At 47.2% G+C, this 26,488-nt stretch overlaps 1 protein-coding gene across 2 annotated transcripts in view; it reads right to left on the bottom strand.

Annotated features, from left to right (window-relative positions):
- The window catches only part of LOC145355283 (uncharacterized), a 79,083-nt gene that overhangs the window by 29,634 nt on the left and 22,961 nt on the right, over positions 1 to 26,488 (bottom strand). For both annotated transcript variants that reach the window (XM_080207187.1, XM_080207188.1), the window contains one exon: positions 7,555 to 7,656. In XM_080207187.1, coding sequence (XP_080063313.1) covers positions 7,555 to 7,656 — 102 coding nt within the window. The remainder of the gene's footprint in view (positions 1 to 7,554; positions 7,657 to 26,488) is intronic.

Raw genomic sequence — 26,488 nt, 5'->3', positions numbered from 1 at the left:
ATGGTCAGTTATACCCAATCTGTATTTGGCCCCAAGCCCCAGTGGATTCTGTGCACCATGGGTTAAGGTGCCCAATCTTTCAATTGGAATTTGAGTTCTCCTAACATTGCTCAGCTGAGTCTTGCTCTCCATGTCCTGAAGCAGAAATTATTCGAATACCCCTTCAATCCGACCAGAAGAACAGCAACTGACTCCTCACACAAACCTTCAGACCTACCCCCCCCACCGCCCCCTCCCCAACCCCGGTGATCTGCATCATCCCGTTAGCTGTCCAAGTGATGCTGCCCCTCTTCTATGGAGACCATCATACCTCACCGTCCAAGTCCTTCCAATCGTCCTGGACAAGGGTCGTGAGCAGCTTCCCTCCCTCTGTTCACTCTCCTGCCTCCCCCTTTCACCCTGATCACTGTGGAGATCCTCGTCCTCTCTCCTGAACCATTTTTGGTGGGTAATTCCATGCCCCACTTGACCTCACCCTTCCCCATTTTGAGGTAGCATGCATGTTGACCTAATGAGACAACACCGCCCCCCCCCCCTCCCCCCCACCCCCAACCCCTCCACTGTGAGACCATCAACTACTTCCACTGACTCATTAGCACCCCAGGTTAGTGGCTGTAACTGCCTCCCTGGCTATCGTTGTGCCATCTGCCACATGCTGTCTCCGACGTGGAGAAACAGGCCTTGCAGATGTTATTTATTGAAAGCCTGGTTTGCTTGCATCATACCCTTCAAAAATGCAGTCAGTTTCTAGCTAATCCAGCATGCCTTCTGAGTTTAAAAATGTAGTCAAGTTCGCAGTGATAGTTAACCCCAACAGTCCAGTAACACAACACTGGAGCTATTATTAGATTGGGAGTGCAAACACGGTTACAGCCAGCTGGGTTATCAATGAAGAGTCACGAAATGCAAAGACATGCAAATCCAGTTCCCGATAGGACACAGCAGGAAACCAGAACTGCCACGGAAGCTAAAATACAACCTGTTTCCCCACCAATAGAAAACTGACCTTTCACCACGATCTTAATTTTCCAAGTAAAAGCTCATTACTACGAATGCTGGAACTGGAAACCAGAAGGGAAAATGCTGGAAAATCTTAGCCGGAGCGGGCTGATACCGGAGATGAGGGGGGTTGGACTATGAAGAGAGACTAAATAGACTGGGTCTGTACTCGTTGGAGTTTAGAAGGATGAGGGGGGATCTTATAGAGACATATAAGATAATGAAAGGGATGGATAGGGTAGAGGTAGAGAGATTCTTCCCACTCAGAAAGGACAGCAGGACTAGAGGGCACAGCCTCAAGATGATGGGGGGTGCAGTTTAGATCGGAGTTGAGGAGGAACTTCTTCACTCAAAGGGTGGTGAATCTCTGGAATTCTCTGCCAGTTGAAGTGGTGGAGGCTACCTCGCTAAATATATTTAAGTCACGGGTAGATAGGTTTCTGACAGACAAGGGAATTAAGGGTTATGGGGAGAAAGCAGGAAAGTGGAACTGATCCACTTCAGATCAGCCATGATCTTATTGAATGGCAGGGCAGGCTCGAAGGGCTAGATGGCCGACTCCTGCTCCTATTTCTTAAGTTCTTATGTGTGACAGCATCTGTGGAGAGCGAATAGAGCCAATGTTTTTGACTTCCAGACTCAATGGGGGGATTTTCCCTCTCCCGCCCGCCATGGGTGTCATGGGGGGAGGGAAGGATCATGGAAAAGTCTGTTGATCTCGGGCGGGATTTTTCAGATTCGGGATAAGCGTGGCTGGAAAACCTCAGCCAAAGTGATGGTTTTATCCTCTCTCCCCAGATACTGTCAGATCTGCTAGGATTTTTCAGTCCTGCCAACCACAATGCCTGCTGCTTGCAGGACTGGAAAATCCCACCCTATGTCAGGATTCACACCTTCCCCCGCTCCCTCACTCGAGTGTGAGTGAACCATCAGCCCAGTCACATGGGGTAAAGTTAATTCAAATTAGTACCTCATTCATCAATTTAAATATTGGCTTAATAAAATTAAATAATGGGTGGCACAGTAGCACTGCTGCTTCACAATGCTAGGGACCCGGGTTCAATTCCCGGCTTGTATTTGTGTGTTACAGGAAGGATGTAAATAAGGTTGAAAGAGTGCAGAGAAAGGGGATTTGAGATGCTGAGTTACAGAGAGAGATTGAATAGGTTAGGACTTTATTCCCTGGAGCGTAGGAGAATGAGGGGAGATTTGATAGAGGTGTATAAGATTTTGATGGGTATCGATAGAGTGAATGCAAGCAGGCTTTTTCCACTGAGGCTAGGGGAGAAAAAAAAACAGAGGGCACGGGTTAAGGGTGAAAAGAGAAAGGTTTAAAGGGAATATTAGGGGGGCATTCTTCACACAGAGAGTGGTGGGAGTGTGGAATGAGCTGCCGGATAAAGTGGTAAATGCGGGGTCACTTTTAACATTTAAGAAAAACTTGGACGGGTTCATGGATGAGAGGCGTGTGGAGGGATATGGTCCAAGTGCAGGTCAGTGGGATTAGGCAGAAAAATGGTTTGGCACAGCCAAGAAGGGTCAAAAGGCCTGTTTCTGAGCTGGAATTTTCTATGGTTCTATAGTTCTATGGTGTGGAGTTTGCACATTCTCCCCGTGTCTGCATGGGTTTCCTCCGGGTGCCCCGATTTCCTCGCACAGTCTGAAAGATGTGCTGGTTAGGTACGTTGACCCAAACAAGCGCTGGAGTGTGGCGACTCAGGGAGTTTCACAGTAACTTCATTGCATTGTTAATGTAGGCCTGACCTGTGACTAATAAATAAACTTTAACTTTATGGTTTCAAACTTTAACTAAATGTTGTGTTTTAAAATTCCACTTTGCCAATGAAACTTTTTCTTACATTGGATCGAATTCAATTGGAAAATAGAAATATAAAAAAACTTGGAAGTTGTTCTATTATTTGGAAGTTGTTTGCCTTTACATGAAACTACATGAGGAGGTAAGCAGGTCCCAGCACGCACAGGCAATGGGGAGTGTTGTTCAACAACTTCTCGGCCTTTGGGCTAAGATCCAATTTCAGATCGAGCCTAAGATCAGGTGCAATGCCTCAGCCGTGTCAGCTTGGATCTTGTTTGTCACTCTTGTGGAAACCATGAGTTGGAAAACAGGTTTTTTTTGGAGCGGGCAGGGACTTGGATTTGGATCTGGCCAATCCACGCTAGGCTGAATAAACTAGGCTTGTACTCGTTAAGAGTTTAGAAGAATGAGGGGAGATCTCATTGAGACGTATAAGATGATGAATGGGATGGATAGGATAGAGGTGGAGAGGCTCTTCCCGCTCAGAAAGGACAGTAGGACTAGGGGGCACAGCCTCAAGATAAAGGGGGGGAGTGGTTTAGAACGGAGTTGAGGAGGAACTTCTTCACTCAAAGGGTGGTGAATCTCTGGAATTCTCTGCCCGTTGAGGTGGTGGAGGCTGCCTCGCTAAATATTTTTAAGACGCGGGTTGATGGGTTTTTGATAAACGAGGGGATTAAGGGTTATGGGGAGAGGGCGGGAAAGTGGAACTGAGCCACGACAGATCAGCCATGATCTTATTGAATGGCGGGGCAGGCTCGAAGGGCTAGATGGCCGACTCCTGCTCCTATTTCTTATGTTCTTATGTTCTTAAGGATGGAGGAAAAAGTTTAAAAAAAAACTTCTACTTCTGCATTTCCAACCAATTGCAAAGCTTCTGGCTGATCTTGTGGTAATAGAAACTTGAAGCAGGAGCAGGCCATTCGGCCCTTTAAGTCTGTTAATTTTGATCATGACTGACCATTGAATCCAATATCCTGATGCTGCCTTCCCCCCACATCTCTCGATCCCTTTTGTCCCAATGGCAGAATACTGAAATCTTGTGAGAAGTGTGCAAATCTGGTGAGTGGCATTGAGGAACAGTGAGCGGCTGAGAACAGAGCCAGGGTAGTAATTCATTTAGAGAGTTAATTGTGTGTGTTGGTGGGGGAGATGAGTGCGGTGCAGGGTACGGGGTTGCGCCAGGCTGGAGGTTCACCAAGGATGGCAAATACCCCTTGCACCAGCCCTGCCACTCTCTCCCATATTGTACCATTCTCCTGGCTTGCCGTTTCTCTCAGGTCAGATCCAGGTCCCACAGGAGTCCCAGGCGCTGCTCCAGCCACAGTGAACCTTTCCTGTGAGAGCTAGCTGTCACTGGCACTAGCCACTCGCAATAATACTGGCCCCCGCGCAGGTGGCGCAGTGGTACCGTCACTGGATCAGTAATTCACAGATCCACAGTACTGATTTGGGGACACCAGGTTCAAATCCCACCACAGCAATCAGAATCCAATAAAAATCTGGAATTGAAAGTCTAATGATGACCATAAAACCAATGTCTGTTGTTGTTAAAAACCCATCTGGTTCACTGATCATAGAATCATAGAACCCTACAGTGCAGAAAGAGGCCCTTCGGCCCATCGAGTCTGCACCGAACACAATCCCACCCAAGCCCTACCCCCATATATTATACCCACTAATCCCTCTAACCTACACATCCCTGGACACTAAGGGGCAATTTCTTTGCACGGCCAATCAACCTAACATGTACATCTTTGGACTGTGGGAGGAAACCGGAGCACCCGGAGGAAACCCACGCAGACACGAGGAGAATGTGCAGTCTCCACACAGACAGTGACCCGAGCCGGGAATCGAACCCAGGTCCCTGGAGCTGTGAAGCAGCAGTGCTAACCCACCGCGCTACCGTGCCGCCCACATGTCCTTTAGGGAAGGAAATCTGCCGTCCTTACCTGGTCTGGCCTAGGTGTGTATCCGGAGCCCCAGCAATGCTGTTTTGCCTCTCCAAAACGGCCACCGAAATGGAGGGCACTTACAGCTGGGTAACAAATTCTGCCCCAGCCAGTTACCCCCACACCCAGGGGATAAATAAAAACTAATCCAACCAATCAACAACATGGTTCGGCCGGTTGTGATGCTGCCTGTATTGTGGCTAACAGCAGTGGGAAGATTGTGCATTGTGATCCCACCCCCATTGCAGGAGCGATCACAATTAGTGTTATCACGAGGGAATACAAACCACATCCTCACGCCGTCATACCGGCTTCCAACTGATGCTTCAACATTCTGTCACCTACTCAAATTTCCAGTCCGCTAATTAGGATTTCAAACATTGAATTACAGAGGATGGACCGTACAGGAACAGAGCGCAGTCTTACAGGCCGCTCACCCCACGCCCCCGCTGCAGTCACATCGGAGAATTTGACAGGCAGCCGAACCTCCGCTCGCTGCAGCGGGACGGGAAAGTCCCACCGGCAGGAACGTTCCCGGCCACAGGCCTACACTGCTGCTTATGCTCCACACAAGCCCTCTCCCACTCCCATTCCCCCTTCACACCCTTACCCCACATCACTCGATTCTTCTTTCTCCCTTCCATATGGCTCCCACTCCCAACACACCTACATCCAAAATTCAGTTGCTGTACCGCCCCATATCATGATTGCATTTAGGTTAGATTATCGCACTTCTGATGCTTTACCCAGTGATTCTCCATGAGCCTCTCTCTAAATACTGCCATGGGATGTCTTATTCTGTTTTTGATTAATGTATCCCTTTCTTGGTTTTTAATTCCGAGTGATTTCTGCGCAACCGCGTGCTGTCCTGATCTGAAACCTCAGCCTCACCTTGGCGATTCTCGTTTCACATCCTGAGATATCAGTTCACTCTCTGTGTAACATTGCACCATCTGTCTGTGTACACTGCACCATCTACTCTCAGTGTACACCACACTGTTTACTGTCTGTGTGCAGAGCATCATCTACTCTCTGTGCACACCGCACTGTCCATTATCTGTGTACACTATATCATCTATTCTCTTTGCACACCACACCGTCCACTCTCTGTGTACACCACACCATCTACTCTCTGCGTACACCACACCATCTACTCTCTGTGTACACCACACCATCTACTCTCTGTGTACACCACACCATCTACCAGCTGTGTACACCACACCATCTACTCTCTATGTACAATAGACTGTCTACTCTCTATGTACAATACATCATCTACTCTCTGTGTACACTGCACTGTCGACTGTCTGTGTACCAACACCATCTGCTCTGTGTACAGCACACCATCAGCGTCTGTGTACACTACATTGTCTACTATCTGTGTACACCGCACCATCACTGTCTGTGTACACCGCACCGTCTACTCTGTGTACACTGCACTGTCTACTGTCTGTGTACACCGCACTGTCTACTGTCTGTGTACACCACACCATCTACTGCCTGTGTACACACATCTACTGTTTATGTACACTGCACCGTCTACTGTCTGTGTACACCACACCATCTACTGGCTGCGAACACCACACTGTCTATTGTCTATGTACACCACACTGTCTACAGTCTGTGTACACTACACTGTCTACTGTCTGTGTACACTACACCATCTACACTTGTGTACACCACACTGTTAACTGTCTGTGTACACCACACCGTCTACAGTCTGTATACACGACACCGTCTACAGTCTGTGTTCACTACACCGTCTACTGTCTGCGTACACTACACCATCTACACTCTGTGTACACCACACCGTCGACACTCTGTGTACACCACAGTATCTACTGTCTGTGTACACCGCACCGTCCACACTCTGCGTACACCGCACCGTCTACTGTCTGTGTACACTACACTGTCTACTCCCTGTGTACATCACACCGTCTACATTTTGTGTACACCCCGCTGTCTACACTCTGGTTGAAGGTAAGCCAAGCAGGAAAAGCTGGGCAAAAAGACACCTTGTCATTTTATGTTTAAAAAGTTTGAAGTATTGAGCAATACACAAACTGCACATTCATCCTGATCCACCAAAACTCTGGGTGAATTGTTCTGTGGGTTTGGGAGGTGCATGATGTCATTAGCAGGGGGGAGGGCACCTCAGAAATGAAGGTAGCTGGGGGCCCCCACAAAGTTTAAATCCACACTGCCCTTCCTCACAAATAAAGTATTTCTTAGTTACAAGTAAGGCTTACATTAACACTGCAATGAAGTTACTGTGAAAATCCCCTAGTTGCCACACTCTGGCACCTGTTCGGGTCAATCCGTCTAACCAGCACGTCTTTCCGACTGTGGGAGGAAACCGGAGGAAACCCACGCAGACATGGGGAGAATGTGCAGATTCCATACAGACATTGATCCAAGGTGGGTATCGAACACAGGACTCTGGCACTGTGAGGCAGCAGTGCTAACCACTGTGCCACCCCCAAGTTACCAGTGTCAGAGCACATTTCTTCTTTCCACAAGGCTCCACAGTCCCAGGTGACCATAGGCTGCTCTCTCCTCTTTGAGGGAGAGAGCTGAGTGGCGATTTAACCTGAGAGTCACCGCACCTCAGGCGAGGAGCAAGGTTGAGGAGGCGGGGCCCTTATGTATAACGTCAGCCGGAGTGGGAATTGAACCTGTGCTGTTGGCCTCGCTCTGCATCGCGAACCAGCCGTCCAGCCAACTGAGCTAAACCGACTCCCACCTACAAGGCTAAATTAATCATCAGTGACATTTTAGACTACTGACCTCGAGCCTGCCCTTCAAATCACTTATATGTTGCTGGTTTTTCTGCTGTTCGCAGTTCAGTTTGTCAACGAGAGCAATCTTGCTTTCTTCCTCGGTTAGCAGCTGAAAAATGTTAAAAATAAGAGAACATTTTTACAAAACCAGAACAAGCTGTTGTTAAGTTCCGACTTAAAAAGATGGTAAAAATCTGCCTGGTGCAAGTTCAGAATTAATTCCACTTCAATCATGTTTGTATCAAAGGGCTGACATGTGAAGGTCTACAGCGCCGTGGTACTCACTACCCTCCTGTATGCCGGTGAAACGTGGACTGTGTATCGAAGGCATGCAAGACAGCTCAATCATTTCCACATGACTTGTCTGCGCAGAATATTACGCATCCGATGGCAAGACAAAGTACCAGACACTGAAGTTCTCTCTAGAGCAAGCCTACCATCAGTCCACACACTGCTGATGAGAGCGCAGACCCGGTGGGCAGGTCATGTCATCCGTATGTCAGACGAGCGCATACCCAAGCAGCTCCTTTTTGGGGAACTCTCTGCTGGAAAACGTTCACATGGAGGGCAGAAGAAACGTTTCAAAGACACACTCAAGGCCTCCCTGAAGTTGCCTGACGTTGACACGACCACCTGGGAAACGCTGGCACAAAACCGCCCTACCTGGCGCTGCCTCATCCACAAAGGCTGTCAAGCTCAAGAAGCAAGGTGTATTGCTGAAGCACAACTTAAGCGCAAGCTGCGCAAGTCCAGAGCCACCAGCGCAACAACTACAGTGTCTACACAAGCCTGTCCAATATGTGCCAGGACATTCTGAGCCCGAAACCGCAAGCAGCCTCAAAATGACTGATGGTGTCAAGGTCCTCATCGATGACGATGGACGAACAACAACATGTGACACATTCTAAAAGACCTTGATGTTACACCACAGCATTACTTGTACTAAGATCCTGGGGTGGGGGGGGCGGTTGTTATTTAATAGGATAGACACCGGAGTGGGATTTTCTGGCTCCAGCTTGGCATTGTTCTCCCACAGCAGAGGTGGCTCACCACTGGGGAACCCGTCTCAGGGAATCAACATTCGGCAGGACTGGAAAATCTCGCTGGTGTGAAGGGCCAGGAAGTTCAGCCACCGAAGGACGTTTCTACTTCTGGGAGAGACTAGAAACAGGGAACTCAGATTCAGAAATCCACCCTTTCAGATGGAGATAAAGGGAATATTTTTCTCTCAAAGGGTGTGGTATTCGCTTCCCCAGAGACAGGTAGAGGCTGGGTCACTGAACTAATTCAAGGTGGAGTTAGACAGATTACTGATAAACAAGGGAGTTAAGGATTATTGGAGAGCATAGAACATAGAACATTACAGCGCAGTACAGGCCCTTCGGCCCTCGATGTTGCACCGACCAGTGGAACCAATCTAATGACCCTCTAACCTAAACTATTCCAATGTTATCCATATGCCTATCCACTGACCATTTGAACACCCTTAAAGTTGGCGAGTCCACAACTGCTGCAGGCAGGGCATTCCACGCCCTTACTACCCTCTGAGTAAAGAATCTACCTCTGACATCCGTCCTATAATTACCACCCCTTAGTTTAAAGCTATGTCCCCTCGTGTTGGCCATCACCATCCAAGGAAAAAGGCTCTCACTGTCCATCCTACATAACCCTCTGATCATTTTGTATGCCTCAATTAAGTCACCTCTTAACCTTCTTCTCTCTAACGAAAACAGCCTCAAGTCCCTCAGCCTTTCCTCATAAGACCTTCCCACCGTACCAGGCAACATCCTGGTAAACCTCCTCTGCACCCTTTCCAATCATTCCACATCTTTCTTAACATGTGGCGACCAGAACTGTATGCAATACTCCAAGTGCAGCTGCACCAGAGTTTTGTACAGTTACAACATGACCTCACGGCTCCAAAATTCAATCCCTCTACCAATAAAAGCTAATAGCCGGGAAAGTGGAATTGAGACCATAACCCAATCAGCCATTATCTACCTTACTGAACAGCGGAACAGGCTCAAAGGGCAGAATGGCTTACTCCTGCTCCCAATTCCAATGCTCTGGTGACATTTTTGGACATGGTATAACTGGAGCTGTCAGCATTCACCATCATCAGAACTGTAAAACTGACAGCAACTTATGAAGTCAACTCATGAGCAGAGAAATATAGTGACTCCCTCTTTCTCCACATGGTACCTTATCAAAGTCCCAGCAGCTGGAAATCAATCAGAAATCACTGAATTGACCAGAACTTCCTCTTTGATGCTGTAACACCACTGTTACAAAATACCAAAAACATTTACACATTGAGGTATAACTGGGGTTTTAAACCGTGTACAAATTCATAGCTACTTCCAACTCCCCTCCAGCCTAGAAAACAAATTTAACACTTACGCAAGTCAAATTTCTCTACAGATTTTTACTATAAATTCAAAATTCTTTTCTTTAAAATTTGTTTAAGTTATTTCAACGTTTAATCTGTGTGCACTCTGTAAAACGCTGAAGGATATACCAGTGCATGTTGCTTCCTGGTATGCTGCCTGCGAGAATACCTCAAGGTGATTGGCTGTTTACCCCGCATGATGGCATCACTTTTGCTGGAGAGCCACTTAACTTGATACCAGATTCAAATGAACAATGGGAACAGGGCGTGGGTTTCCTCCGTGTGCTCTGGCTTCCTCCCAAAGTCCAAAGATGTGCAGGTTAGCTGGATTGGCCATGCTAAATTGTCCCTTGGCATCAGGGGGACTAGCTAGGGTAAATACATGGGGTTATGGGGCTAGGGCCTAGGTGGGCTTGTGGTCGGTGCAGACTCAATAGGCCAAATGGCCTCCTTCGGCACTGTAGGATTCTATGATTCTCTGATAACTGGCTCTGTGTGGATAATTACAGATATCGGGACCGTATGGTAGCACAGTGGGTTAGCACTGCTGCCTTACAAGGCCAGGGACCCAGGTTCAATTCCTGGCTTGGGTCACTGCCTGTGCAGAGTCTGCACATTCTCCCCGTATCTGTGCGGGTTTCTCCCGGGTGCTCCAGTTTCCTCGCACAGTCCGAAAGATGGTTAGGTGGATTGGCCGTGCTAAATTCTCCCTCAGTGTACCTGAACAGGCGCTGGAGTGTGACGACTAGAGGATTTTCACAGTAACCACTATGAATTATAATTTGCATTATTGATTTAGATGTAGGAACAAGTAATTCAATGCTAATTTTACAGATGATACTAAACTAAACGAACACAAGGAGTGGAGGGTCAACTTAGCATGGCCAATGCACTTCACCTGCACATCTTTGGACTGTGGGAGGAAACCAGAGCACCCAGAGGAAACCCACACAGACATGGGGAGAACATGCAAACTCCACACAGATAGTAACCCAAGCCAGGAATCGAACTTGGAACCCTGGCGCTGCGAGGCAGCAGTGCTAACCACTGTGCCACCATGCTGTCCAAATACACAAAGACACATCCAATGGGTTTGGTTGGACTTTTAAAATGTTTGCGGTCACTCTCCAGGGCCTCAGGGTTTTGTGCAGAGTCTTGGGGCCATCCTTTGCAGTGTGGAAGTGATGGCCACTCCAAGGGAACACCTGTGGAGTTCAGCATGATGCAGCATCTCATGGTTGATGGCTCTGTTGCAGAAACAGAAGCTATCAAACAACACTGGAAACTTCTGGAAATGATCTCAGCTCAGCTTATTGGCACACAAGGTGCGGCTTGGCTGGGTAGAGGCTCCAACTGTTGCCACGATGGCTGCAGATACCAATGTTCATAAAGGGGCTTACTGGCTATTGCAGAAGTGCTGTGAGATTTACTTTAGTGCGGTCTGAGCGCTGCCCCACACTGGGGGCATGGGCACTGCCTTCAGGAACCTGACGTCTTATTTCAGGACAACAGTCTCCGTGCTCCTGCCACTGCTACTGTGCCCTTGTCTCTGCTACGGCTTGTCAGCTCTCCCCCCACAGTCCAGACCACTGTTGCCCATACAGAGATGGTGCAGTTCACACGGGACCTGCTAGGGTTCTATCTGCTCAAGGGCAGTCTCTGACTCAGCAACGTGATGGCAGTGGTATGTCGGAGAGTAGGAGCAGAGCACCAGACCAGCCTGAGGCTCTAAGGGAATGCACACATGTGAACGTTTACATAAGATGCCCAAAATCACTTAACAGCCAATGAATTTAAAGTTGAAGTTAAAGTTTATTTATTAGTCACAAGTAGGCTTACATTAACACTGCAATGAAGTTACTGTGAAAAGCCCCTAGTTGCCACGCTCTGGCGCCTGTTTGGGTACACTGAGGGAGAATTAAGCACGGCCAATGCACCTAACCAGCACGTCTTTCGGACTGTGGGAGGAGACCGGAGCACCCGAAGGAAACCCACGCAGACACAGGGAGAATGTGCAAACTCCACACAGACAGTGACCCAAGCCAGGAATCGAACCTGGGTCCCTGGCGCTGTGAGGCAGATTTGCTTCTTATAGTCACTGTGGTTAATTAGTCAGGTTTGACTGGCAGATTGTATCCAAGTTCCCACAAGTAGGCCAGGATTTCGTGCCCCTCCCCCCCTTTGGTGGGTTGGCGGGCAGGAGGATGGTGGGGAGTGCAAGGTGGGGGGAAGGGTCATAAACACTGGGTGGCATGCCATGTTTGATTTGATTTATTATTGTCACATGTATTAGCATACAGTGAAAAGTATTGTTTCTTGCGTGCTATACAGACTGAGCATACTGTTCATAGAGAAGGAATGTAATGTTACAGTCATAACTAGGGTTTGGGAAAAGATCAACTTAATGTGACATAGGGCCATTCAAAAGTCAGCCAGCAGCAGGGAAGAAGCTGTTCTTGAGTCAGTCGGTATGTGACCTCAGACTTTTGTATCTTTTTCCTGATGGAAGAAGGTGGAAGAGAGAATGTCTGGGGTCCTTAATTATGCTGGCTGCCTTAGCGAGGCAGCGGGAAGTGTAGACAAAGTCAGTGGATGGGAGGCTGGTTTGAGTGATGGACCGGGCTATATTCCTGACCTTTTGTAGTCTCTTGCAGTTCGCCGCACTGTCACATAAATACAATTTCGTCCATTGGCAATACAGAACTATCGACGTAATTAGAAGCTGAGAAATCTGGCAAGAAAATAGAAAGCACTGTTCCTGCCTGAGCGATTGTAAATACTCTTCAATCACTCCTTTCCTCCCAATGGATCCAGTGTTTACTTCAAGCTGAATGTTGCCACATCACTGAGTACATCTTTGGAAATCAGTGGCAAAAGCCTTGTGTAAAGCAACATTAGGAGTTGTGGAATAAAGTAAGCTGGCTGTGTGCTGGTAATAAGCGAGGGACTGCCACCAACCGATGATGGTACTAATGGGAACAGACAGAAGAGCTGAAGAACGACAGAATGTGGATAGTGGAACTAATTAATGTTTGTGTTTGGAGGCTCCCCGAGTGTCTGTCAGGCTGTAAGCAGCTGCCGACACGCAATGGTGCACCAGAATTAATGAGTTAGCTCAAAGTCAGAGTCTCTGTGCAATGTCTTTCCTTGGCTCCAATCGTAGCCAAAGTTGGGGCAGATTTCAGAACTGTTTTGACACTCACTCTGAATAGAAGCCCAGGGTGTTTTAACTCTATTGCCTCATTTAAATACTCCTGGCTGATTTCCGAACCCATTGCCTCTGCAGATTAAGGAATCTCTTTAGTATAGTATTCCACATCGGAGAATGTGGACAACAAGTTCATCAGACTATCTGTATGGACAGAGAGCAGAAAAATCAATGCTGATGCTTCTGTGCAGTACTGAGGGAGGGCTGCACTGAGGGAGTGCCGCACCGAGGGAGTGTCTCACTGAGGGAGTGCTGCACTGAGGGACTGCCGCACTGAGGGAGTACTGAATGGAGGGTGTGCTGCGCTGAGGGAGTGCCACACAGAGGGAGTGCCGCACTGAGGGCGTGCTGCAGTGAGGGAGTGCCACACTGAGGGTATGCCACACTGAGGGAGTGCCACACTGAGGGTGTGCTGCATTGAGCGAGTGTTGCACTGAGGGCATACCACACTGAGGGAGTGTTGCACTGAGGGAGTGCCACGCGGAGGGAGTGCCACACTGAGGGAGTGTTGCACTGAGGCAGTGTTGCACTGAGGGAGTGCCGCACTGAGGGAGTGCCGCACTGAGGGAGTGCCGCACTGAGGGAGTGCTGCACTGAGGCAGTGTTGCACTGAGGGAGTGCCGCACTGAGGGAGTGCCGCACTGAGGGAGTGCCGCACCGAGGGAGTGCTGCACTGAGGCAGTGTTGCACTGAGGGAGTGCCGCACTGAGGGAGTGCCGCACTGAGGGAGTGCCGCACTGAGGGAGTGCCCCACTGAGGGACTGCCACACGGAGGGAAGTGCCACATGGAGGGTGTGCCGCAGTGAGGGAATGTCACACTGAGGGAGTGCCGCACTGAGGGAGTGCCGCACCGAGGGAGTGCCGCACCGAGGGAGTGCCGCACCGAGGGAGTGCCGCACCGAGGGAGTGCCGCACTGAGGGAGTGCCGCACCGAGGGAGTGCTGCACTGAGGGAGTGCCGCACTGAGGGAGTGCCGCAGTGACGGAGTGCCACACTGAGGGAGTGCCACACCGAGGGAGTGCCCCACTGAGGGACTGCCACACGGAGGGAAGTGCCACATGGAGGGTGTGCCGCAGTGAGGGAATGTCACACTGAGGGAGTGCTGCACTGAGGGAGTGCCGCACTGAGGGAGTGCCGCACTGAGGGAGTGCCGCACTGAGGGAGTGCCGCAGTGACGGAGTGCCACACTGAGGGAGTGCCACACCGAGGGAGTGCCCCACTGAGGGACTGCCACACGGAGGGAAGTGCCACATGGAGGGTGTGCCGCAGTGAGGGAATGTCACACTGAGGGAGTGCCGCACTGAGGGAATGTCACACTGAGGGAGTGCCGCACTGAGGGAGTGCCGCAGTGACGGAGTGCCACACTGAGGGAGTGCCACACGGAGGGAAGTGCCACATGGAGGGTGTGCCGCAGTGAGGGAATGTCACACTGAGGGAGTGCCGCAATGAGGGAGTGCCGCACTGAGGTGTGCTGTTGGATGAGATATTCAGGCTCTGTTTGTGGAAAGGGATGTAAAAGATCTCTGGTACTATCTTTAAGAGAAGCAGGGGAACAATCCTCAGTGTTTATTCCTTAATAAACATCACAAACGCAGATTTTCTGCTCAGTATCACAATGCTGTAAGTGGGATCTTGCTGTGCTCATTCTGGCTGCTGGATTTCCTACATTACAACAGTGACCACAGGCTGAAAATACTTAGTTGGCCATAGAGATGTCCTGTAGTCATGAAAGGTGCTATATAAATGCAAGTCAACCTTTTTTTGAGCTGTGCTGTTGAGGGGTGATGTCAGGGGTACAGATTCACAAAGAAAGATAGTGCAAGCCTGAAACTCTCCCTTAAAGAGAGGGTGGGAGTTAAATGAAAACTTTAAGTTTAAGTTTATTTATTAGTCGCAAGTAGGCTTACATTAACACTGCAATGAAGTTACTGTGAAATTCCCCTAGTCGCCACACTCTGATGCCTGTTCAGGTACACTGAGGGAGAATTTAGCGTGGCTAATCCGCCTAACCAGCACGTCTTTCAGACTGTGGGAGGAAACTGGAGCACCTGGAGGAAACCCACACAGAAACAGGGGCAACGTGCAGACTCTATCAATACTCTTAAGGGTTCTGCCATTGACTGTACATTTGCTATGTGTATTAGGCCTTCCAAAATGCATTACCTCACATTTGTTGGGATTAAACTCCATCTGCCATCTCTCCGCCCAAGTCTCCAACCAATCTATATTCTGCTGTATCCTCTGATGGTCGTCATCACTATCCGCAAATCTTCCAATCTTTGTGTCGTCCGCGAACTTACTAATCAAACTAGTTACAGTTTCCTCCACATCATTTATATATATTACAAACAGCAAAGGTCCCAGCACTGGTCCCTGAGGAACGTCACTTGTCACAGCCATTCAGAAACACACCAGTCCACTGCTATCCTCTGTCTTCTTTGACTAAGTAAAAAGTCTGACAACACCAGGTTTTAGTCCAACCTATTTATTTGATAATATTCTCACTAGCTTTCGAGGGGACAGCCTCTTCGTCAGGTGAATGGAGACTTTGACTAAGCCAGTTTTGTATCCACCTTGTCACCTCAACTTCACCTTCTGCATCAGTCTGCCATTAGGGACCTTGTCAAAGACCTTACTGAAGTCCATGTAGACAACACCCACTGCCCTACCCTCATCAGTTATCTTTGTCATTTCCTCGAAAAACTCAATCAAGTTTGTGAGACACGACCTCCCCTTTACAAAATCATGTTGCCTTTCACTAATACGTTCACTTATTTCCAAGCAGGAATAAATCCTGTCTCAAAGACAGGCTGGGTAGGTGCATTGGCCAAGCTAAATTCTCCCTGAACCGGCACTGGAGTGTGGTTAAAAATGGATTTTCAGAGTAACTTCATTGCAGTGTTAATGTAAGCCTATTTGTGACTAATAGATAAACCTTTACTTTTTTTACTGCTGAAGGAGAATAAAACTGACTCCATATGCCCTCCAACGAGGGGGCATAGCTTTAAATACGAGGGGGCATAGCTTTAAATACGAGGGGGCATAGCTTTAAATACGAGGGGGCATAGCTTTAAATTAAGGGGTGGTAGTTATAGGACGGATGTCAGGGGTAGGTTCTTTACCCAGAGGGTGGTGAGGGATTGGAATGCCCTGCCTGCTGCAGTTGTGGATGCGCCTAGTTTGGGGGCGTTTAAGAGATCCGTGGATAGGTTTATGGATGGAAAGGGTTTGGTTTAGGTTAGAGGGTCATTGTTTTTTAACTGGTCGGCGCAACATCGTGGGCCGAAGGGCCTGTTCTGCGCTGTAATGTTCTATGTTCTATGTTCCACACAGACAGTGACCCAAGCTGGGTATTGAACCCAGAACCCTGGCACTGTGAGGCAGCAGCGCTAACCTCTGTGCCACCGTACCGTCCATGGAAACTGTAATTGATATCTTTTTCTTAGGCAAGTGTTTGAAGGGACATGGAACCAAGCCAAGAGGATGGAATTAAGATACAGATCTGATACATGCTAATTGAAAGTCGGAACAAGCTCAAAGGGCTGAATGGCCTCATCCTTGCTCGATGCTGCCCAGAGTTCTTATTTGGAAAGGGGCAGTGGGTCTCTTGGGTGGGCTTTGGTGGGGATGCGGGAGTAGAGAGGGATTGGGTGGGTATGGAAATTCGCCATTTAAATGAATTAAAATACACACTGGGTCTGTTCACTCACACAGGAAACCACTCCAACCAGAGTTAAAATCTGGGTGTCACAGTGATGTGCACAGACACTCTGCCTCACATTCGCATTCTGACTCGCATCTGACTTTGATCAAGACCAGACTCAACAACTTTTCATTTCAACTTACCGAATGAAAAATAATGGTCTTAAAACTTCAAAAAAACTTCAAAGAAAATACAAACTACAGTAGCCAATTCCTGAGCTCTATCAGTGGGACTCTTCTGATGGATTTATGATAGATTTACAAGTACGCTAGTCTCGTTAGGAACCAAGTCCACAATTATTGGGACCATTTTCCTTTCAAATCAGGTCTGATTACGGTCAGATTATTATGAGGAGGGAGCATATCCTTACAATTAAGTGTTAATCATGGCTCGGTGGGTAGCTGAGTTGAATGAGGAGTCACAAGGTGCCAGGTTCAAAGGACAAAAGCAAATTACTGCGGATGTCAAAGCCACATTGACAAAGACACAAAGGGTCACCTGGACTCGAAACGTCAGCTCTTTTCTCACAGATGCTGCCAGGCCTGCTGAGATTTTCCAGCATTTTCTCTTTTGGTTCCAGGTTCAAATCTCATTTCAAGACTTCAGCGCAAAGTTCGGTGTTGCCGATGTTCCAGCGCAGCACTGAGGGAGTGCCGCACTGTCGGAGGTGCTGGTTGTCGGAGGAAACATGAACCAGCAGTAATTCCTTCATGATCTTAAGTGTGTTCTCTGCCCCAATCGATAGATTATGTCCCTGGTATTTAACAATGGAGAATTAGCAGTTTGGATCAGGAATTGGCTAGCTGATAGAAGACAGGGGGTGGCGGTTGATGGGAAATATTCAACCTGGAGTTCAGTTACAAGTGGTGTACCTCAGGGATCTGTTTTGGGGCCACTGCTGTTTGTCATTTTTATAAATGACCTAGATGAGGGTGTAGAAGGATGGGTTAGTAAATTTGCTGACGACACCAAAGTCAGAGGAGTTGTAGACAGTGAGGATGGATGTTACAGTTTGCAGAGGGACATAGATAAGCTGCAGAGCTGGGCCGAGAGGTGGCAGATGGAGTTTAATACGGAAAAGTGTGAGGTGATTCACTTTGGTAAGAGTAACAGGAGTACAGAATATAGGGCTAATGGAAGGAGTCTTAGTAGTGTTGATGAGCAGAGAGATCTCGGTGCACATGTGCATAGCTCCCTGAAAGTTGGCACCCAGGTTGATAAGGTTGTTAAGAAGGCGTATGGTGTGTTAGCTTTTATCGGTAGAGGGATTGAATTTCGGAGCCGTGAGGTCATGTTGCAACTGTACAAAACTCTGGTGCGGCCGCACTTGGAGTGTTGCGTACAGTTCTGATCGCCGCATTATAAGATGTGGAGGCATTGGAAAGGGTGCAAAGGAGGTTTACCAGGATGTTGCCTGGTACGGTGGGAAGGTCTTATGAGGAAAGGCTGAGGGACTTGATGTTATTTTCATTGGAGAGAAGAAGGTTAAGAGGTGACCTAATTGAGGCATACAAGATGATCAGAGGGTTAGATAGGGCGGACAGTGAGAGCCTTTTTCCTCAGATGGTGATGGCTAACACGGGGGGGACGTAGCTTTAAATTAAGGGGTGGTAGTTATAGGATGGATGTCAGAGGTAGGTTCTTTACTCAGAGGGTAGTAAGGGCGTGGAATGCCCTGCCTGCAGCAGTTGTGGACTCGCCAACTTTAAGGGTGTTCAAATGGTCAGTGGATAGGCATATGGATAACATTGGAATAGTTTAGGTTAAAGGGTCATTAGATTGGTTCCACTGGTCGGTGCAACATCGAGGGCCGAAGGGCCTGTACTGCGCTGTAATGTTCTATGTTCTATGAGTGAAAACCGTAGTTTCAGAACTGTTTCTGGTTCATGTTCTGCACTTGTCATCTCCGCATTGTTACTCTGCCCTTTGAGAACATGTTCATTTAATCAGATGCAGCAGATCACTGCATTTTTGGATCACTCGTGCAGCGAGCACTCCCACAGTAAATAAGCAAAGGTCCCTCACTTTACCAGGCTTTAATTAAAACAGGACTGTGTAACTAGAGGAATGTGGCCCAATTCTTTGTGTAATGAGGTTAATTGGGAACCTAGCTGTGGCTAATTGAATTTCTGATTAGTCAATAATAATTAATAGATGCTATGGTCGGGTCTGTGATCACAGTGGTCACACTCACACTGTGAGTACGTGTGAACTTTATTCTTTTTGGGTGGTCAAATGGTGAGAGGGAGATCTGGGAGTGAAAGTGTTTGTCGATCACACTTTCTGATTTTGGGAGATGGTTGTCGTGTAAATATACGCACCGGTAAATGACATTTACTAATGTTGTGGGAGTGTATGTGAGGCATTTTCTACTAAAGCTGCTACATTAGAGAGAGTGCAGAAGAGGTTGACACAAATGGATCCCGGGATGAGAAACTTCAGCGAAGAGGACAGACTGGAGAGATTTTCCTCGGAGAGAAGGCGGCTAAGAGGAGATCTGATAGAGATTTTCAAAATTATGAGAGGGCTAGACAGAGTAGATAGGGAGAAACCGTTCCGGCTTGTAAAAGGAGGGCATAAATTTAAAGTGATTTGCATAAAAAACAAACATGATGCGAGGAAAATCTTTTTCACTCACCGAGTGGTTGGGGTTTGGAATGCACTGGCTGGGAGTGTGGTGGGGGCAGATTCAATCAGGGCATTCAGGAAGGAAGTTAGATGATCAATTACACAGGGGAAAGGCAGAGGAATGGCACTAAGTCTTGCTGCCCTATTTGGAGAGCTGGTACAGACATGATGGGCCGAATGGCTTCCACTGCGACCTAACAATTCTGCGATGTGGCCGGTGAGCATTATCTACTGAACTGGGTTCTAAGACACTTGACAAGCAGCCAACACGCAGAATTTTTATAACTTTTCACCGACAAACTCATTATTCTTAATTGTCACTTTATATCCCCAAACAAACCTGAGAAATATTTCAGTCCTGCCTCCAATAAATAAGTTGGCGCTGATCTCCCTGAACTGCTATGGCCCTGACTCCTGCCTGGAGTAATAGTCAAAAGCTGCTTTGAGGTAAATCAGTGAAACAAACTCGCACACAGCTCAGTAAAACTGAAAGGTTTTGATATTCTAACTCGGTATGTAGCACTGGCAATACAAAGACACGGGCCTTGAACCTCTGTCGGGAAACATGATGTCACAATTAGCAGGATGACACTCGCCAGCTGAAACCATGTTTTGGGGACTTGGTTACTAAGACACCGGGTTTTGACCACAGTCAGAGTACTTCGAGGTCCAGCCACCACCCCAGTTCAGTTCTGGGCAATTAGTGACAGCAATGCCTGCATCATTCACAAACCGATAGCCAAGTTTTACAAAATTTCATCCACAGTTTGTAAGCAATTCCAGTTTGAGTATAAATCTCACTCCAGCTTCTTCTGTTATCGAGTCATAGAGATTTACAGCATGGAAACAGGCCCTTCGGCCCAACTTGTCCATGTTGCCCTTTTTCTAACCACTAAGCTAATCCCAATTGCCCTCATTTGGCCCATATCCCTCATTAGCCATCTCACTCATGTAACGATTTAAATGATCTTTAAAAGACAAAATCGTACCCGCCTCCACTATTAACTCTGGCAGCTTGTTCCAGACACTCACCACCCTCCGCGTGAAAAAAAAATGCCCCTCTGGACCCTTTTGTATCTCTCCCCTCTCACCTTAAACCTGTGCCCTCTCATTTTAGACTCCCCTACCTTTGGGAAAAGATATTGATTATCTAGCTGATTTATGCCCCTCATTATTTTATAGACCTCTATAAGATCACCCCTCAGCCTCCCGGGAAAAAAGTGCCAATCTATCCAGCCTTTCCTTATAACTCAAACCATTGAGTCCCAGTAGCATCCTCGTAAATCTTTTCTGCACTCTTTCTAATTTAATAATATCCTTTCTATAATAGTGTGACCAGAACCGTACACAGTACTCCAAGTGTGGCCTTACCCATGTCTTGTACAACTTCAACAAGATGTCCCAATTCTTGCTCTCGATGTTCTAACCGATGAAACCAAGCATGCCAAATGCCTTCTTCACCACACCTGTGACTCCACTTCCAAGGAGCTATAAACCTGTACCCCCAGATCTCTTTGTTCTATAACTCTCCGCAACGCTCTACCAGTAACTCTAAGTAAGTCCAGCCGTCGTTCGATCTACCAAAAGTGCAACATCTCGCATTTATTTAAATTAAAATCCATCTGCCATTCATCAGCCCACTGGCCTCATTGATCAACATCTCATTACAATCCTAGATAACCTTCTTCATTGTCCACTGTGCCACCAATCTTGGTGTCATTTGCAAACTTACTAACCAAGCCTCCTATATTCTCATCCAAATCATTAATAGAAATGACAAGTAACAATGGATTTTGCTGCCCATACACTAACTGGGACATGTTCACCCCTCACCTGGATGCTCACTAACATGCAGTGGTGGTTTCTGGCCTGGCAATGCCACAGTTCTAGCATTCACATCCTTGAGGTCAAATCCCTCCATCGCATCATCACTCCTCCCTGTCTCTAGAACCTCCTCCAGGCCAACAAAACTCAGAGTACAGAATTAGAAAATGCTGGAAAATCTTAGCAAGTCTGACAGCATCTGTGGAGATAGAACAGGGCTAACGTTTTGAGTCAGGATGACTCTTTGTCAGAGCTGAATACAGAAAATAGGAGAGATTTATTTTTAGGGTGAGGAGGGTGGGCGGGGGGGGGGGGGTCGGGGGTGGTGCTGAACTGACAAAGATGTCATAGACAAAAAGACAAAGGGAGTGTAAATGATGGTGAGCATGGCTAAAAGCAGGGAGTTAATGGGGTGGAACATTAAGAGATCAGAAAGAATGGCAGAACAAAAGTAAGCAAAGTGTCAAAAGACAACCTGAGACATTGAACAGATGACTCTGGTGGAATGGGGACAGGGGACTCTGTGCTGGGGGGAAAACCTCTGAACATGAACTCTCTTCTCCACCCTCACCCCTTTTCCATTTATCTTATCTTATTTTATTTTCTTACTTTTTTTCATTTCTCCCATCATTTCATTTTTCCACTTTTTAAAAAACTTTACTTTCCATCTTTTTCCTCGTACCAGTTTCCCCTCCCATGCACTGTGCAAAATGGAGCAGAGCAGCACTACAACAGTCTACATCACCTCCCAGTTACCATGTACTGAGCTTATAATACTATCCTCACTAAAGAACCCTCATTATTGCTTTACCAAACCTTGTTATAAGATTGGTATGTTTGCCATAAACAGAACAGGGATTATTATTTAAATGGTGAAAAGCTGCAGCATGCTAAGGTGCAGAGGGACCTGGGGGTCCTTGTGCACATCGCAAAATCCCAGTCTGCAGGTGCAGCAGGTGATCAAGAAGGCGAATGGAATGTTGGCCTTTATAGCGAGGGGGATTGAATATAAAAGCAGGGAGGTCTTGCTGCAACTGTACAGGGCACTGGTGATGCCGCAACTGGAGTACTGTGTGCAGTTTTGGTCGCTGCACTTGCGGAAGGATATATTGGCCTTGGAGGGAGTGCAGAGGAGGTTCACTAAGCTGATACCAGAGATGAGGGGGTTAGCCGATGAAGAGAGATTGAATCGATTGGGTCTGTACTCGTTGGAGTTCAGAAGGCTGAGGGGGGATCTTATAGAGACATATAGGATAATGAATGGGATGGATAGGGTAGAGGTAGAGAGATTCTTCCCGCTTAGAAAGGATAGCAGGACTAGAGGACACAGCCTCAAGATAAGGGGGGTTCAGTTTAGATCAGAGTTGAGGAGGAACTTCTTCACTCAAAGAGTGGTGAATCTCTGGAACTCTCTGCCCATTGAAGTGGTGGAGGCTACCTCGCTGAATATATTTAAGTCACAGGTAGATAGATTTCTGATAGACAGGGGAATTAAGGGTTATGGGGAGGAAGCGGGAAAGTGGAACTGATCCACTTCAGATCAGCCATGATCTTATTGAATGGCGGGGCAGGCTCGAAGGGCTAGATGGCCTACTCCTGCTCCTATTTCTTATGTTCTTATTATTATGTTAACAGTGCTAGCTCAGCCCCGACTCTAGATTCCAACTTCAACTTACAAACAAAATGTCAGCGTGATACAAAACTACTTTGAACTGAGACCATTTTTGTAATGTAAAAGCAACCCCAGAATGGTGACTTGAACCTGTGACAGTGGCTCTGTCGCCAGTGCAAAGTCTTCTGGAACTGCCCACTCTCACAGCAGCAAGGAGCTACAGTTAAATCTGCACCAATTTCCAACCCCTGTCACCACTCTATTCTGCCCTGCACTTACAGCAACATCCAAAGAGGTCCAAAAATGTGTGAGTTAGGTAGCTTGGCCATGTTAAAAATTGGCCCTTAGTGCACAAAGATGTGCAAGTTAGATGGATTGGTGATGCGAAATCGCCCCTCCGTGTCCAAAGATGTGTAGGTTAGGTGGATTAGGTAAATGCACAGGATTACGGGAGGTAAGATACTCCTTGGTGCAGACTGGATGGACCAAATAGCCTCCTTCTGCACTGCAGGGATTCTATGATTCTGTGGTAAGGGACAAAGGCTCCTTTGAGTATGGGAAATTGAAGACATGATGTGACCCTGGTGTTTGAGACATAGCAATGTTTTGACAGGGTGCATACAGGAAAACAATTTCCTTTGGAAAATGAGACAAGTTCATTCCGGAGTGAAATCAGGAAACATCTTTCGACACAAAGGATTGTGGAAATCTACAACCCTCTTCCTCCAGAGGTTGGGAATCAGTTGCAGTCTTCAAGACTGAGACTGAGAGATTTTTGTTGGATAAAGTTATCAAGGCACATAGAACTGAGATGGTAAATGGATTTGAGGCACAGATCAGCCACGATCAACAGAATTCAGAGTTGTTAAACTGCAGAAGGAGGCCATTCAGCCCATCATGTCGGCACTATCTAAATGAGCTTAGTCTGCACGTTCTCCCTGTCTGCGTAGGTTTCCTCCGGGTGCTCCGGTTTCTTCCCACAGTCCAAAAAACGTGCTGGTTAGATGCATTGGCCGTGCTGAATTCTCCCTAGGTGTACCTGAAGTGGTGCCGATGTGTGGCGACTAGGGGATTTTGACAGTAACTTCATTAATGAAGCCACCTTAACTTCATTAAGTAGGCTAACTTAATGTAAGCCTACTTGTGACACTAATAAATAAACATTAAATTTAAAACTCCTGCCTTCTTCCCCCTAACCCTGCATGGTAGCACAGTGGGTTAGCACTGCTGCTTCACAGCTCCAGGGTCCTGGGTTCGATTCCCAGCTCGGGTCGCTGTCTGTGTGGAGTTTGCACATTCTCCTCGTGTCTGCGTGAGTTTCCTCCGGGTACTCTGGTTTCCTCCCGCAGTCCAAAGATGTGTGGGTTAGGTTGATTGGCCATGCTAAGAAATTGTCCCAGTGTCCAGGGGTACGTAAGTTAAAGGGGTTAGTGGGTATAATATGGAGGTAGGGCCTGGGTGGGATTGTGTTTGGTGCAGACTTGATGGGCCGAAGGGCCTCTTTCTGCACTGTAGGGTTCTGTGATTCTTTCTTCCTTTTCAGATAACAGTCTAATTACCATATGAATGCTTCAATTGAATCTGCCTCCAGAAGCGAGTGCGTTCCAGGTCCTAACCTCTCGCTGATAGGAGAACAAAAACTTTCTCTCGAAACACCTTCCAGTTTCTATAAATCTGTGCCCTCTCTTTCTCCATGCTTTCACAAGTGGGAATGGTTTCACTCTAACTGCCCTGTCCAGGTCACCCATGACTTTGACTACCTCACAAATCCTCTCAGAACCTCTTTTCTCTAAGGAAAACAGCCCTTTCTGCACTCTCTCTAATGCCTTCACATCCTTCCTATATTGTGGCACCCAGCACTGTCCACAATACTTCAGCTGTGCCCTAACCAGTGTCTTCTACAAGTTCAACATAACCTCCTTGCTTTTGTACATTATGCCCCTCTTAATAAAGTCTAGGGTGCTGTACGTTTTAATAACCGCCCTCCTCCCCATCTCACCACCTTCAATGATCTCTGCACAAACACACCCAGGCCCCTCTGCTCCTGTTCCCCTGTTAGAATTGCATCATTTATTTTCTATTGTCTTTCACCAGAACAAATCTTCATCTGCCACCTGTCTGCCCATTCCACCAACTTGTCAACGCCCTTTTGAAATTCTACACTAACCTCCCCAGAACTCACAATGTTCCCAAATTTCATATCATCTGCAAATAGGACAGCATGGTGGCACCGTGGTTAGCACTGCTGCCTCCCAGTGCCAGGGGTCCAGGTTCTATTCCCGGCCTTGGGTCACTGCCTGTGGGGAGTCTGCACATTCTCCCCATGTCCGTGTGGGTTTCCTCTGGGTGCTCCGGTTTTCTCCCACAGTCCGAAAGAGGTGCTGGTTAGATGCATTGGCCATGCTAAATTCTCCCTCAGTGTACCCAAACAGGTGACTAGGGGATTTTCACTGTAATTTCATTGTTGTTTTAGTGTAAGACTACTTGTGACACTAATAAATAATAAATAAAATGAAACTCTGAAATTGTGCCCTGTACACTAAGGTCCAGGGTCATTGACATATATCAGGAAAAGCGAGGGTGCCAACACTAACCCCTGGAGAACCTTCCTCTGGCCTGTGGAACATCCATTAACCATCACCCTCTGTGTCCTGTCACTCAGCCAATTTCATATCCATGTTGTTACTGTCCCTTTTATTCCATGAACTTTCCTTACTGGTCTGTTGCATGCCAATGTATCAAATGCCTTCTGAAAATCCATGTACACTACATTCACCATATTGCCCTCATCAACCTTCTCTTATTACCTCATTAAAAAACTCCAATTTTCGCAATTTTCACTCAAGAGTATTAGAATGTAACTTGTGATGACATTGGATCTGCTATAGTGTGACTAATGATAGCAAGTTGTAAAGGTCAGTTGACCCAGTAAACTATGTAACCAATGAAAAAAGTGATGTGATGACCAGCTGGCTCAGTATAAATAAGAATCTGTTGGGAATTGTGGGGAGCTTGGAATGGCCCAGGATGAGGCCTCAACTGTTGGAGTAATGAAGTTTCTTCATTAGACCTTTCTCTTTGATTTATAAGTTGGAGTAAGTTTCACCTCATTTTATTGCCTACGCCTGAAGAGTTCCTGCTGGAAGATTAACAAAGCACTCCATGCTGGCTTCCCTTAATTAATCCACATTTGTCCATGTGACTATTGTCCCAGGTTATTGTTTCTTGAAGTTTCCCCACCACTGTTCCTAAACTGATCTTATCTTTACACCCCAAAAAGGGTGTAATGTTTGCAATTCTCCAGCCCTCTGGCACCATCCCTGAGGGAAGGCTAAAAAATTGAGGGCCAGTGACTCTGCAACTTCCAGTCTCTCTTCCCTCAGAATTCATGGATGCAATGCATGAGGCCCTGGTGCCTTATCAACTTTAGCTAAGGACAGCCTATCCAATACCTCCTCTGTATCAATCTTAAAATACTTGAGAACAAAGAATAAAGAAAAGTACAGCACAGGAGCAGGCTGTTCGGCCCTCCAAGCCTGATTGTGATGTCCTAATAAAACAAATGAAAAAACCTTCT

Source organism: Carcharhinus amblyrhynchos, chromosome 19, assembly GCF_965287045.1.
Source record: "Carcharhinus amblyrhynchos chromosome 19, sCarAmb.v2.hapA, whole genome shotgun sequence".
Classification (NCBI taxonomy): Eukaryota; Metazoa; Chordata; class Chondrichthyes; order Carcharhiniformes; family Carcharhinidae; genus Carcharhinus; species Carcharhinus amblyrhynchos.
The sequence above is the reverse complement of the archived record's forward strand: the minus strand, read 5'-3'. Positions and strand labels throughout refer to the sequence as shown.